Here is a 14,578-nt window from a genome sequence, read left to right as displayed (position 1 = left end):
AGCGTCCACAGCCCAAGCGGGAGGAGCCTGAGCGTCCACAGCCCAAGCGGGAGGAGCCTGAGCGTCCACAGCCCAAGCGGGAGGAGCCTGAGCGTCCACAGCCCAAGCGGGAGGAGTCGGTGCGTCCACAGCCCAAAAAGGAGGAGGTCGGGGATGATGGCTGGGAGGTTTTTTTAAAGAACCTCGCGGCAGAGTTATGCCCTGGCTGTGGGGCTTATGGGCACACGTTAGCCATATGCCCCACCCAGTATGAAGAGGAGGAACTAGCGCCCAGATGGGGGGACCGCGAGCGTCCAGCGCCCAGACGGGGGGACCGCGAGCGTCCAGCGCCCAGACGGGGGGACCGCGGGAATCCGAAGCCTGAGAGGCAGCTGTTCCCACCTTCACCAGCAGAGCAAGAATGCCTGCTGGTTTCCCCATCACAACCAGCAGAGGAAGAATGCCTGCTGGTTTCCCCAGCACAACCAGCAGAGGAAGAATGCCTGCTGGTTTCCCCAGCACAACCAGCAGAGGAAGAATGCCTGCTGGTTTCCCCAGCACAACCAGCAGAGGAAGAATGCCTGTTGGTTTCCCCAGCACAACCAGCAGAGGAAGAATGCCTGTTGGTTTCCCCAGCACAACCAGCAGAGGAAGAATGCCTGCTGGTTTCCCCAGCACAACCAGCAGAGGAAGAATGCCTGCTGGTTTCCCCTTCAGAGGCAGAGCCGCACCAGTCCCCTGCAAGAGAGGCAGAGCCGCACCAGTCCGCTGCAAGAGAGGCAGAGCAGCACCAGTCCCCTGAAAAAGGGGGAGACTACACGCTGCTCCCACCTCAGTCGCCAGGAGACTACACGCTGCTCCCACCTTCACCGGCAGGAGCAGAGCAGCCGGAGCTGCCTCTGCTCCCACTGCAGCAGTTTCGCTGCCGGAGATCGTGGGGGAGGTCCGGAGACCTGCTCCCACTGCAGCACTTGTGCTGCAGAAGAGACTGTGGCCGGAGCCCCGGAAGAGGGAGCTGCCGGCTACGAAGAAGAGGGGAGGTCAGGAGACCATTCCCCAAGCAGCTTTTCTGCTGCCAGGACTGCCCCGGCTGAAGGAGTCAGTCTGGAAGCTGTCGGCATGTCTGCTGACAGCATGGCCAGTAGCAGCCTGGCTACTGGCAACATTGCCACCTGTGGGCCCCTGGAAGCCTCCCTTCCCAGCCCGAGACTTTGGCCTGGACTGCTGGATTTTTAAGGGGGGAGGTGGCCGTTGAGGCCATGTGTGCTGCGCACAAGGGGGGGTATATGTGGCAATGCGCCCCGCCCCTGTGTGCATTTGTGTGTTATGTGTTGTATGTTGCGTGTGTTAATGTTGGTGTATAGTCATTGGTACACGGGATATAAACGGGTCTGTGTTTCACGTGTGATTTAAAAAGGTAGATTTGTATTTAGGCACGAGGAGAGCACAAATCACTTCACGTGCTGATTAAATGTAATATGTGAGCACGGGGTTGCACAGAATTAATTCACGTGCTGGGATTCAAGTGAATAATTAATTAGTAATTGAATCCCAGCACAACAGTATATATAGAGACACGTAGCACTCAGTCGGGGTTAGGTGTTCGGAAGAGGAGAACGGGAGAGAGAGAGAGGAGAGTTAAAATCATTAAAAGCAAAGATAAGTGTGTGTACTCACCGTGTTTGTTTGTCTCCGTGCACCGTTTGTGTTTAGTGCGTTTTGTTTGTCTTTTTTACTTTGGCGTATAGTGCCGTGTCCTGTTTTGTGTACCGTTTAAAACCTTTTATTTGTTAATAAACGCTGAGTGCCACCATTGCACTCAGCTCATCACAACAACCGTCTGTGTTTGAATTCCTTTCTGGTCTGACGCAACCCACTCTGGCCGTCTTTGTGACAGTACCACATTTAAAAAGCTTTTTGCTATATTTGAAAAAAAACTATTAGAAACTATTAGAAATTCTTATGTAATTTAATTTGTATTTTGTTCATTTCTGTGTTTTGTGTAAATGATTTGAGAGCCAGGTGCTCCACCTGAGACATGCTGCCAGCCATGGTTTAAGTATAGGAGAGCGGAATGGGTTTAGACTAGAAGAAATACTGCTGCAAGTGCTGCATTGCTGCATTGATGGTGTTAGGAAAGGGATCCACAACCAACACAGGTCTGGGTTAGTGCACATTCTGACTTGTTACAATAGGAGATGTTTAAATAATAATAATAAAAAAAAAACATAAATAACAGAACTCCCAAAATCTTTCTAAATTAATTGAATCATGAACAAAGTACATTTGACAGTGAGCTGTTACAGACCTATGCAGGATTGGAATTTGTCTTGATACACGATATATTGCAGATTTTGAATTCACTTCAACGGGAGGTGAGACTGACTAATTTCATTAGAAAGACAACTGTACAAGACAAAGGGCCCACAAGAAGCACTGTATTGCCCCTTGTGCTCCCACAGTGTAACATAAAGTATGACTTGACTGCTATTGCTCAGCGTGTGGAAAGTGTCCATTGGATCAACAGCACAAGGTTTAGAGTGTTATTTATGGAAACAGGTACAAAACAAAAAAGATACAGTATTTTCAAAATTCTGATCTCATAACATGTAGTTAAGGGTTATATTAAGCAATGGGCATCTGAACTCCAATTAAGAAGCAGAATTAATCAACAGAAAGCCACACCTCTGGGGAATAGGAAAGGGATTTAAAGGAGTTATTGTCAAGCGTCGGATAACAGTGTAGTCAAACTGGAGAGTGAAGAAGGGATTCCTTTTTAAATAGTGTGAGTATTATTAATGATATTATGTGTGTTAGCTGCTGAAACAAAAATGTAATAATATTTATAATATTATAAATGGATTGGAACGCTATGTAAGCTATTTATGTAATGTGGGCAATACATAAAAAACATGTAGTAAAATGAAATTTAAATTCAATAAATAAAAACAGGTTTGCACATGATACTAACTATTATAGCCATGGGGCAGTATACCATGGTACAATTACAACTGTAGTAGAGGACAAGGTCAAGCAAGTGTAGTAAATTACAGAGACGTATGGTAATGGGAGGTGCAATGGATGGTAAACCACATTAAAGCATGGTAAGTATAAATATGGGGAAAAGTTAATGTTACAAAATAAGAAACAAATAAAGACCTTTTGTTTTATTAGTTTGTAAAATGTGCAGGAGTTTTTTTCTTTTTTTTTTTTCCTTATAAAAAATAGTTATTTATAGACTGGAGTAAATGCTTGAAATATGTCCCTATACCTTCAAATTACATTCGACTGGTAGGGTTCCAGAATCAGTTCTCCTAAATAATCCGACTAACCCTGTGCTGGAAATCCATTCACAATGGTGGCAGCTCTGGGATATATTTAAAAAGAAAAGAAATATCAGACTTTCTACCTTACATTATTAAATGTGGTAGTGTTTTGCTAAAATAAGGTGTTTGGCTTTGTAAAAAAGAAACAGGTTTTTTAATTTTATATATACAGGAAACATTATATAGATAGCTAGATAGAAAGCTAGATAGATAGATAGATATGAAGCAATAATGTTATTTTGTTTTACAGGTATCTGGCATGTTTAAAGCCAACAGCACTGGAATCACAATGCAAGAAAAACCAGTAGGAAACCATTCTTACACTGACTTCATTTTTATTGGATTTCCAGGATTTTCTGAATACAAACCTTATATTTACATTCCTTTCTTTCTCATGTTTCTAGTGGCTGTAGTTGGTAACTCTGTAATAATTTTTGTAATAAAAACACAAACAAGTTTACATTCGCCCATGTACTTTTTAATCTTTGCCATAGCAATTATGGATCTAAGTTTACCAATAACATTTGTCCCGAATATGTTCCTTAACCTTGTATTGAACCTAAATGGAATTTCTCTGGGTGGTTGTCTTGTCCAAATGTTTTTTGTCCATTTGATAAGCTCCTTTGAATCAACCATACTTCTGGTGATGGCTTTGGATCGTTATGTTGCCATCTGTAACCCATTGCGCTATAATGATTACATGAATAGTTCTACTTTCTATAAGCTATCTGTTGCATTCCTGATAAGAAATGGATTACTCGTTTCTCTCATTATCATCCTTGCTAGTACTCTTTCATTCTGTTTTTCAAATGTTATTGTGCATTTCTATTGTGATCACATGGCACTAGTTGGTTTGGCTTGTGGGGAAACAGCCAAGAACAGCATAATGGGACTACTGACTATTTTCTGTATACCAGGTATCGACCTTTTGTGCATCTGCTATTCATATATTAACATTTTCTGTGCAGTGCTTAAATCTGCATCAGGAAAAGCACGTCAAAAAGCTGTCCATACCTGCGGCACTCATTTGATTGTCATTCTTGTGTCGTATCTCTTAGCTTTGTGTTCATATCTTGCATATAGAATCAGGAACTCCATGTCCCCCGATGTTCATATTCTAATAAGTTTATTATACCTCCTTTTTCCATGTTGTTTCAATCCAATTATTTATGGTGTCAGGACAAAAGAGATAAGGGAACACATTTTGAAAATGGTTAAAGGAAAGAAAATACACCCAGAAAACATTAAGGTAGCAAGTATAACAAGGTAATACATTAAAGGAAAAGGGGAACTACTATTGTTTTAACCAATGTGTATAAGACCCAGAAAACAAAAAAGAACCTGGTTTCTGGTATGTGTGAGTCACCCTGAACAAGAAATTGAATGTGCAAATACTGTGCTGGAGCACCATCATGCGAGTACAAGTGAAGCAGGTGTACCTATTGCCACCTCCCACCCACAGACAGACGCAGGCTCTGCACAGCGAATGTGACTGGAGACTGAATCACACCTTAATGAAAGAGCTGCACAATTGCACAAAGTGTATAACCTGTGTAGTGTCACTGGTGCTCAGTACTACAATACCTAGTCTGAAGATTGGCTTAAACAGTGTGAGCCAACAAAGAGCGGTTACTTCTTAAAGACATTGATGTTTGAATTTGTAAAGTCCGTTTTCTGTCCCCCAGAGACCACACCACCACCAACAAAAACAAAACAAATAAACCCCCTGAAACCTGTGTCTTGATCATAAACACGGTTCTTTTTTGGCTCTGATACTACAGTGGAAACATAAACTGAAGACACAATAATATAACCTTTTAGCATTTTAACCTTTTTACAGTTTCTATTTTGTCTTTTTTTTCTTTTCTATTTTTCTTAGGGCAGAACTTAGTTTTAGCTTTTACAGTACAGACCTCATAGTTTTGAAGAAAAAAACAACACTGCTGATGTTTGAGCGTTGTCAATTTTTATTAAAGTATCAGATTACTAAACTGATTTATTAACAAATATATGTACAAAAGCAATGTATGAAACCAATATCACAGTTTCTGTTCAGTATTTACAAAAACAATAATGTAAATGTGCTATGTTTCTCAATAAAGTGAAAATGACTTAATGAAGCCAGCGCAAAATGTCTGCACATTTGTAAAACTGTTCATTTGTACTATAACAAATCCCCAATATACTTCACGGATAAATACACAAACATTAGTCCACAAACCCAGTATTCATTCTCTTTTTATTGATTGAGTGGTTCTGAAATGTGAAGTAGGCTTTATCCCTTCTCTGTCCTTCTCACACTCAAAATGAACACACTGAAACCCTCCTTCTGAAGAGGAGCTATTTGTATATATAAAAAAAAAACTTTAAGTTTCAAAAAGTTAAAGTGCATTGAACAACATGCCCATAGAAACCCCCACCTGAGGGCCATGGCAGATCAAGCGTGCAGCTCGAGTCCACAGATGTGTGCAACATAAGCAACAGACCCACTACAGTGCCCCAAATCACAGAAACATTCCACTGATTGTCCAAAAAAGCCCACAAATTGTCAAACATGATACTTGCAGTCACTGAACAACAGAGCATAAGCATGAGCATTAGCATGTGTAAAAATTGCAGAATGCGCAGCATTGAAGAGCATATAATAAAACCTGTCTAACCCAGCATCACATGGGACCAGAACAGTGCTGGATAATACAGCGTGCTGGTTAAAAGAGCTGGATACAATACAGTACCTAAGAAAAGGTATAAATGGCAAACTATGTGACCATATTGAAAAACAATATGAGACTAGTCTATAGTTGTTTTTTGTGTACTTTGGTATGATGTAACAGCTGTTTTTGTTTTAAAACCCGAATCTTCAAATGAGCTATATAAGAGCTACTTTGACACTGTCTTTAAAAAGGACCTGCATTACATAATGCTGGATCTTACAACGCTTGAAAATTATGTTAAAATGACACACACCCCAAAAAATTCACAATGCCACCAATTGCTTGGTATGAAAAATAAAACAAATAGGTGAGGACATTTGATTCAATCTGTCCCATGTTATGACAGGATGTGGAGAAAAAACAAAAACAAAACCAATACAAAACTAACTTAATGACCTGTAGTGCTCATGATACAGTTTAATGAATTTATACGATAACACAGTGGCCTTATTTTCTCCAAAGGCTTGTCAATAAATATTCTGCAGTCTCCAATGTTGACATATTAGGCACATATTGTTCCCTTCTATAAGCATAACAATATATAATATAAAGGCTAATATACTGTGGCGAGTCAGACTGTGCACTCTCTTTAGGACTTTCCGGGGGAGGCGCAGGCCCGACAGTTGTGTGTGTGTGTGTGCGTGTGTGTGTGTGTGTGTGTGTGTGTGCGTGCGTGCGTGCGTGCGTGCGTGTGTGTGTGTGCGTGCGTGCGTGCGTGCGTGTGTGTGTGCGTGTGTGTGTGTGTGCGTGCGTGTGTGTGTTTGCGCGCGTGTGTGTGTGTGTGTGTGCGCGCGCGTGTACAAGTGTGTGTGTGTGTATGTGCGCGCGTGTGTGCGTGCGTGCGTGTGTGTATGTGCATGTGCGTGTGTGTGTGTATGTGCGCGCGTGTGCGTGTTTGTGTGTGTGCGTGTACAAGTGTGTGTGTGTGTATGTGTGTGCATGTGCGTGTGCGTGTGTGTGTGCGTGTGCGTGTGTGTGTGTGTAGTCACTGTGACCGATCCTTCAGTTCGCTGTACTCAGTAATCTTCTATCTTGCTTTTGTGTTGCTGTATCCAGTTAGCAACATTGCTCTAAAGGGGCAGGGTCTTTCCCAGAGCCTCTCGTCAGAATGTAAGGCTGGGGATTGCTGCCAAATAAGAGCTAATTTCCTTGAGCTACGTGCCTTGGTTTATTTACTGACCCGGTAGGTGACATCTTTGTGAAGATTGCTACACTATTTTATTAGGCTGGGGCCTGAATCAAATGAAAGTGTATGGCACTGTTATACACACAGTATCCCTTGAGGTAGATTCAATCAGAAAATACAATAACACTTTGTGACCTGAATTATATCTATGTTTATGTTTATTAAATCAAACTGCAATACATAAGAGGACACTCACCATACAAATTACAAAACCTTTTAGAAAATACATGCAAAAAGGTTTTCATGAGAAAGCTGTCTCACAAGTAGTGGTAGCCCAACATGTTTCATGTTAAATGTTTTCTTAAAAATAGCAGAACAACTAAAATATAGACATCGTAAGAAAGGGATTTACCTATTGTATAAATTATGAAGGAAGTCGAACCAGAAATATAAAAAAAAAAAAACATCATGACAATGACATGTGTGGTGCATGTATGAAATGCCTTTCTCCTGGCAACGCCAGAGGCAATATTTAACACAGCCCTAATAATTCTAACATAGGAAAGAGACATGCAGAGTAGATGAAATCCTACTATGGCAAAAACTACAACCCCACTATGCTGTTAAGGGTTGTGTCTGCCCAAGCCAATTGTACCACAGCCATGTGTTCACAATAACAGTGTTTAATTATATTGATTCTCCAAAATGCCAATCTATTAGAAAGAAAGGGTTCTTTATTTTATTTTATTTTTTTTATCATGGCTGCTAAAGTAGCTTTCAGAACACCAACTAATAATATTATGGCCACTCATTTTTTTATTATTATTTCTGAATAATGCAAAAGATTACATATCTCTGCATACCGATCTATTGCCATGGCCAACATGATGGTGGTTTCCATTGGTAAAAATGTGGTGACAAAGCCAATGTCAACTAAAGCTAAAATGGAAATGGAAAGGTACATTGGAGATTGTAGGCTCTCCTTCATTTGCTATGTATATAATAAAGCAATGAATACAATGAAAATGTTTCCCATTAAAAAAAAAAAAAACAAGGAATCCAAGTAGAATAAATTCTGATGGATGAAAAACCTCCATTGATAATTGGTCAGAACAGAGGTCAACCAAGCATAGTCCAAAGCTGTGTTAAGATTAGGGTTATGATATGGATTCATTGTGCATTAAGATTAAGGTGAGAGTTAGGGTTGGTGTTTAGTTTGTTTTATTTTTTCTGATTTAATAAATGTATATAAACATGTTAATTATTGCTTCTCTTAGGTAAACTCCTAATTGTTGTATTATTTTATGTAAATGAATTGCTGTTAAAGGGCCAAGATTGTGTTTGTTTCACCCCTAAATCATCTGTTACACTATATGTATTAGCAGCAAGCTGCCTGTTGTATCAGGGGCCTGCTGGCTCTGAAGCAATCCAAACAGAGCTCAGCCATGCACAGCCCAAAGGTACTGTATCTTGATTTAATAACACAGCTCAAATTGCAAGTCAGTATACTGTGCTGCTCAGGTTAGGATTAGGGTTAGGGTTAGGATTAGGGTTCAGTCAACATGTAAACAACAATGTGTTACAAAATCAAAATAATATTTAAGATATGCATATCTTTATATTAAAGCATCATTATATTATTGTCACGTATAGTCCCTTTCATTACATTCAGATCACTTATAATAGCCAGCACCTGGATTAGTCATTCATAGACCCAGGTGAAAAGTGGGGAGTCAGGTTTTTGTATCTGTTTAGAGATTTGCAGAGACTAAGTGCATACAAACAGATAGCGCCCTCCCCCTCCCCCTCCCCCTCCCCCTCCCCCTCCCCCGTGAATCACTTACTGTAATACTTCTGAGACACCAGTATCTGAGCAGCTGAAAGCAAGCTTGCGGCCTCTTTCAGCGACTGTATGTATTGAAGAAATCTATGGCTAAAAGCCTTCTGGGCCCTATGATGCAGAGCAAGTTTTATTAACACAAATGGTAAACCTGATGCAAACCATCAAATTGGAATTGAATCTCTAATTTCCATCTAGAAGTGTCGCATTATAGTCAAACTTTACAAATAGTTTATGAGGTGTGTTTAATTCTGTTAAGGTGCTACCTGCATGATCTTTTGTAAGTAATTGGTTTGAAGCAAAAAAAAAAAAAAAAAAAAAAATATTTGATGTGTAGTTTGTGTTTTTTTTTTCTTTTTTATGGTGGATGACATGAAGCTGCTAAAAGTAATTGAGGTTTAAAGGATTATTAATCTCAGAGGACAATTATAAATTAAAAGGCTCATACAGTTTACTGCTGGCTATTTGAAATTGCAAGAGAATTTTAAACAACATGTACAGTATGTCTGAAAAAAAAAAAAAATCAAAATGTTTAAAGGGATGAGTTAGCCGTGGATTTTACTGAAGATGTAGCAGTTATGCTTTGCAAATAATGTTCAATGGCAGGGGACCTAATATACTAGCTACAGCTAATGACCCGTTGCTCTATAGTCACAGCAGAGCTGATTAACAACACGTTCTAAGTTCCAGCTTTTGGACACGCACACACTGCCCTGATGGATTGCTAGCGGCCACAGCTGGACCAATTACCTAAAGTTGGTCTTCTACTATACAGATGCGTACATTTATTCCCCATCGCACAAAGTCTCCTCAAGGAAGAAAAATCCAGCATCGAATTAGATGACGTCAAACCAGCAGAAAGGACTTTTTACTTGCTTTGTATCTACTGTACTAAAATATTGTCGCAGACGATCTCGTCGCATCTACGAGTGAAACAGGACTCGGGGAGACCAAATGGGATTCCAAATTTGCCATTTTTATTAATAGAACTAAATAAAATAACAGTGAATCCCTGTTTGGGCCAGGGTTCACGCCAAAAATAATAAAATAACTAAATCCCTCACTCTCTCTGTCATCATCTCACACTCTGTCACTCACTGTTATCTTCTTTCTTCTACACACTCTCACTTTCTCTCTCTGTTGTTCCTGCTCTCTCCACTCTCTCTGTCTTCTGTCTTTACTGCACACTCCAGACTTTCTTCATCACTTTTTAGCCTATTACTCTGTCCCTCACAGGCATGCACAACCACTCGCTCTCAAGTCTGTGCACCTTCTCCTGCTCACAGCTTGCCCCCTCCCCTACTTATAGCCTCGGGGGAGGGTTCCGCCCAACATACGGGCACACACACGCATACACACACACACTAACTACCTTAATGCTAATGGCGTGCCCCGTTCCTGTACAATACATGCAACACGAAACAAGACATGACAAACACAGAGTCCAGCAGGATGCCATCGCCTGGGTCCTTACATAGCCTCCCCCTTAATCCCTCGTCCCAGAGGGAAGGACAAAGTCTCAAAAACGACCCGGTGGTCAATGGCGTCGTTGCGGGCGTGGTCTTCCCCCTTGTGTGGGTCCCCAGCCACAGGGGACAGATGGCCAGAGCCCAGTGGCGCAGAGGCCTCAGGCAAGGGGCTATCAGGAACAGGCGAACCAGGATGGGGCAGGAGGGAATCGTCAATGGCTCCTTACCTGGGAGGGGATCCAATTGGATCCCCTCCCAGGTAAGGAGCCAGCTGGTCCCGGTGCAGGGCCACCTTGAGCCCTCTCCGTGGCATCTGCACCCAATATACAACCTCCTCAATCCACTCCAGGACCTGACAAGGCCTGAGACAGTGGCTGTCCAACTTGGGGCAATGACCCCTCTTCCTCCTGGGGCTGTAGACCCAGACCAGCTCCCCAGTGTTAAGCTTGCGCCCTTGAGTCTGGAGGTCATAGTACTGCTTCTGCCTGACCCCAGCAGCCTGCAGCTGGTCCCGGGTGAAGCCAGTCTTGCAGCCTCCTGGCATACTCAGGACCCTGGGATACACGGGGGGGGGGTATCTTGGGGGTGGCTGAAAACCATTTTGGCGGGTGTGTGGAGCTCACGTCCCTGCATGAGCGGGGCTGGAGTGCATGCAGTCGAGTGCTCCACAGCAGAGTGACAGGCCAGGATCACCAGAGGCTGGTGGGTGTCCCAGTCCCTTTGGTGGTTGGCGGTGGTCACAGCCAGCTGCACGGCCAGCATGCAGTTAAAACATTCCACCACTCTGTGGGTGGAGTGGGATGGTCCTGGTCTTCTTAATCCCCAGGCACTGGCACATCTCCACAAAGACCCGGGATTCGAAGTTGCGCCCCTGGTCTGCATGGAGCTCCTGGAGGATCCCGAACCGGCTGAAGAACCCCTCCAGCAGTGCTTTTAGCGACCATCTCCGCCTCCTAGTATGGCAAATAGTATGCCTCCGGCCACTTAGTGAAACAGTCGAGGGTCACCAAGACGAACCGGTTCCCCTTCTCTGAGCATGGAAAGGGGCCCAAGACATCCATGGCAACCCTCTCCATGGGTCCGTTGACCTGGTACTGCTGAAGGGGCCGCACGACCGGCCCAGGGGTCCTTTCTAGCCTTGCAGGGGTCGCAGCTGCCACCTAACCTCCCCTGTCGCTGGCTCCTTCCATTGACTCCATCTTTCAAGGCCAGTCCAGACCACTGCGACCACAGCCCTCGGGTGGCAGTGGAGTGCCAAGCTACTTTCTCCCACGGGAGCCTCTGCTGGTCCTCCAGCCACTGTATCAATGGACGCAGGTCCGGGTCATCTTCCTAGTGCCTCATCTATTCGACTCTCCACCGGTACCACCACGCAGCATCTCTCCTCCTCCCCTCTGGACACTGCAGCCTCTCTCTCCACTTCCTGCTACAGTGCGTGCAGCCCTCAGTGTCTCTAGTTTCATTTGTATTTTGTTCATTTCTGTGTTTTGTGTAAATGATTTGAGAACCAGGTGCTCCACCTGAGACATGCTGCCAACCTAGGTTTAAGTATAGGAGAACAGAATGGGTTTTGACTAGAAGAAATACTGCTGCAAGTGCTGCATTGGTGGTGTTAGGAAAGGGATCCACAACCAACATAGGTGTGGGTTAGTGTACACTCTGACTTGTTACAATCGGAGATGCTTAATTTAAAAAAAAAAAAAAACATAAATAACAGAACTCCCAAAATCTTTCTAAATTAATTGAATCATGAACAAAGTACATTTGACAGTGAGCTGGATTGGAATTTGTCTTGATACACGATATATTGCAAATGTTGAATTCACTTCAACGGGAGGTGAGACTGACTAATTTCATTAGAAAGACAGCTGTACAAGACGAAGGGCCCACAAGAAGCACTGCATTTCCCCTTGTGCTCCCACAGTGTAACATAAAGTATGACTTGGCTGCTATTGCTCAGCGTGTGGAAAGTGTCCATTGGATCAACAGCGCAAGGTTTAGAGTGTTATTTATGGAAACAGGTACAAAACAAAAAAGATACAGTATTTTAAAAATTCTGATCTCATAACATGTAGTTAAGGGTTAAATTAAGCAATGGGCATCTGAACTCCAATTAAGAAGCAGAATTAATCAACAGAAAGCCACACCTCTGGGGAATAGGAAAGGGATTTAAAGGAGTTATTGTCAAGCGTCGGATAACAGTGTAGTCAAACTGGAGAGTGAAGAATTGGATTCCTTTTTAAATAGTGTGAGTATTATTAATGATATTATGTGTGTTAGTTGCTGAAACAAAAATGTAATAATATTTATAATATTATAAATTGATTGGAATGCTATGTAAGCTATTTATGTAATGTGGGCAATACATAAAAAAACATGTAGTAAAATGAAATTTAAATTCAATAAATAAAAACAGCTACTGGTTTGCACATTATACTAACTATTATAGCCATGGGGCAGTATACCATGGTACAATTACAACTGTAGTAGAGGACAAGGTCAAGCAAGTGTAGTAAATTACAGAGACGTATGGTAATGGGAGGTGCAATGGATGGTAAACCACATTAAAGCATGGTAAGTATAAATATGGGGAAAAGTTAATGTTACAAAATAAGAAACAAATGAAGACCTTTTGTTTTATTAGTTTGTAAAATGTGCAGGAGTTTTTTTTTGTTTTGTGTTTTTTTTTCCTTATAAAAAATAGTTATTTATAAACTGGAGTAAATGCTTGAAATATGTCCCTATACCTTCAAATTACATTCGACTGGTAGGGTTCCAGAATCAGTTCTCCTAAATAACCCGACTAACCCTGTGCTGGAAATCCGTTCACAATGGTGGCAGCTCTGGGATATATTTAAAAAGAAAAGAAATATCAGACTTTCTACCTTACATTGTTAAATGTGGTAGTGTTTTGCTAAAATAAGGTTTCTGGCTTTCTAAAAGATAAACATGTTGTTTAATTGTATATATATATATATATATATATATATATATATATATATATATATATATATATATATATACAGGCAACATTATATAGATAGCTAGAGAGATAGCTAGATAGATAGATAGATATGAAGCAATAATGTTATTTTGTTTTACAGGTATCTGGCATGTTTAAAGCCAACAGCACTGGAATCACAATGCAAGAAAAACCAGTAGGAAACCATTCTTACACTGACTTCATTTTTATTGGATTTCCAGGATTTTCTGAATACAAGCCTTATCTTTTCATTCCTTTCTTTCTCATGTTTCTAGTGGCTGTAGTTGGTAACTCTGTAATAATTTTTGTAATCAAAACACAAACAAGTTTACATTCCCCCATGTACTTTTTAATCTTTGCCATTGCAATTGTGGATCTAAGTGCACCAATAACATTTGTCCCAAATATGTTCCTTAACCTTGTATTGAACCTAAATGGAATTTCTCTGTGCGGTTGTCTTGTCCAAATGTTTTTTGTCCATTTGATAAGCACCTTTGAATCAACCATACTTATGATGATGGCTTTGGATCGTTATGTTGCCATATGTAACCCATTGCGCTATAATGATTACATTAATAGTTCTACTTTCTGTAAGCTATCTGTTGCATTCCTGATAAGAAGTGGATTATTCATTTCTGCCATTGTCATCCTTGCTAGTACTCTTTCATTCTGTTTTTCAAATGTTATTGAGCATTTCTATTGTGAGCACATGGCACTAGTTGGTTTGGCTTGTGGGGAGACAACCAAGAACAGCATAATGGGACTACTGACTATTTTCTGTATACCAGGTATCGACCTTTTGTGCATCTGCTATTCATATATTAACATTTTCTGTGCAGTGCTTAAATCTGCATCAGGAAAAGCACGTCAAAAAGCAGTCCATACCTGCGGCACTCATTTGATTGTCATTCTTGTGACATATCTCTTATCTTTGTGTTCATATCTTGCATATAGAATCAGGAACTCCATGTCCCCCGATGTTCATATTCTAATAAGTATATTATACCTCCTTTTTCCATGTTGTTTCAATCCAATTATTTATGGTGTCAGGACAAAAGAGATAAGGGAACACATTTTGAAAATGGTTAAAGGAAAGAAAATAGACCCAGAAAACATTAAGGTAGCAAGTATAACAAGGTAA

The 14,578-nt window shown here is 41.4% G+C and overlaps 2 protein-coding genes across 2 annotated transcripts; both read left to right on the top strand.

The window, feature by feature from the left end:
* The first annotated feature begins 3,594 nt into the window (after nt 1-3,594).
* On the top strand, nt 3,595-4,575 carry LOC131738006 (olfactory receptor 52E4-like). The gene has a single exon (XM_059030568.1). The coding sequence runs from the start codon at nt 3,595-3,597 to the stop codon at nt 4,573-4,575; it is 981 nt and encodes a 326-aa protein (XP_058886551.1).
* A 9,019-nt stretch (nt 4,576-13,594) lies between these two features.
* On the top strand, nt 13,595-14,578 carry LOC131738005 (olfactory receptor 52K1-like). The gene has a single exon (XM_059030567.1). The coding sequence runs from the start codon at nt 13,598-13,600 to the stop codon at nt 14,576-14,578; it is 981 nt and encodes a 326-aa protein (XP_058886550.1). The 5' UTR covers nt 13,595-13,597.

Source organism: Acipenser ruthenus, chromosome 9 (assembly GCF_902713425.1).
Source record: "Acipenser ruthenus chromosome 9, fAciRut3.2 maternal haplotype, whole genome shotgun sequence".
Lineage (NCBI taxonomy): Eukaryota > Metazoa > Chordata > Actinopteri > Acipenseriformes > Acipenseridae > Acipenser > Acipenser ruthenus.
The sequence above is the reverse complement of the archived record's forward strand: the minus strand, read 5'-3'. Positions and strand labels throughout refer to the sequence as shown.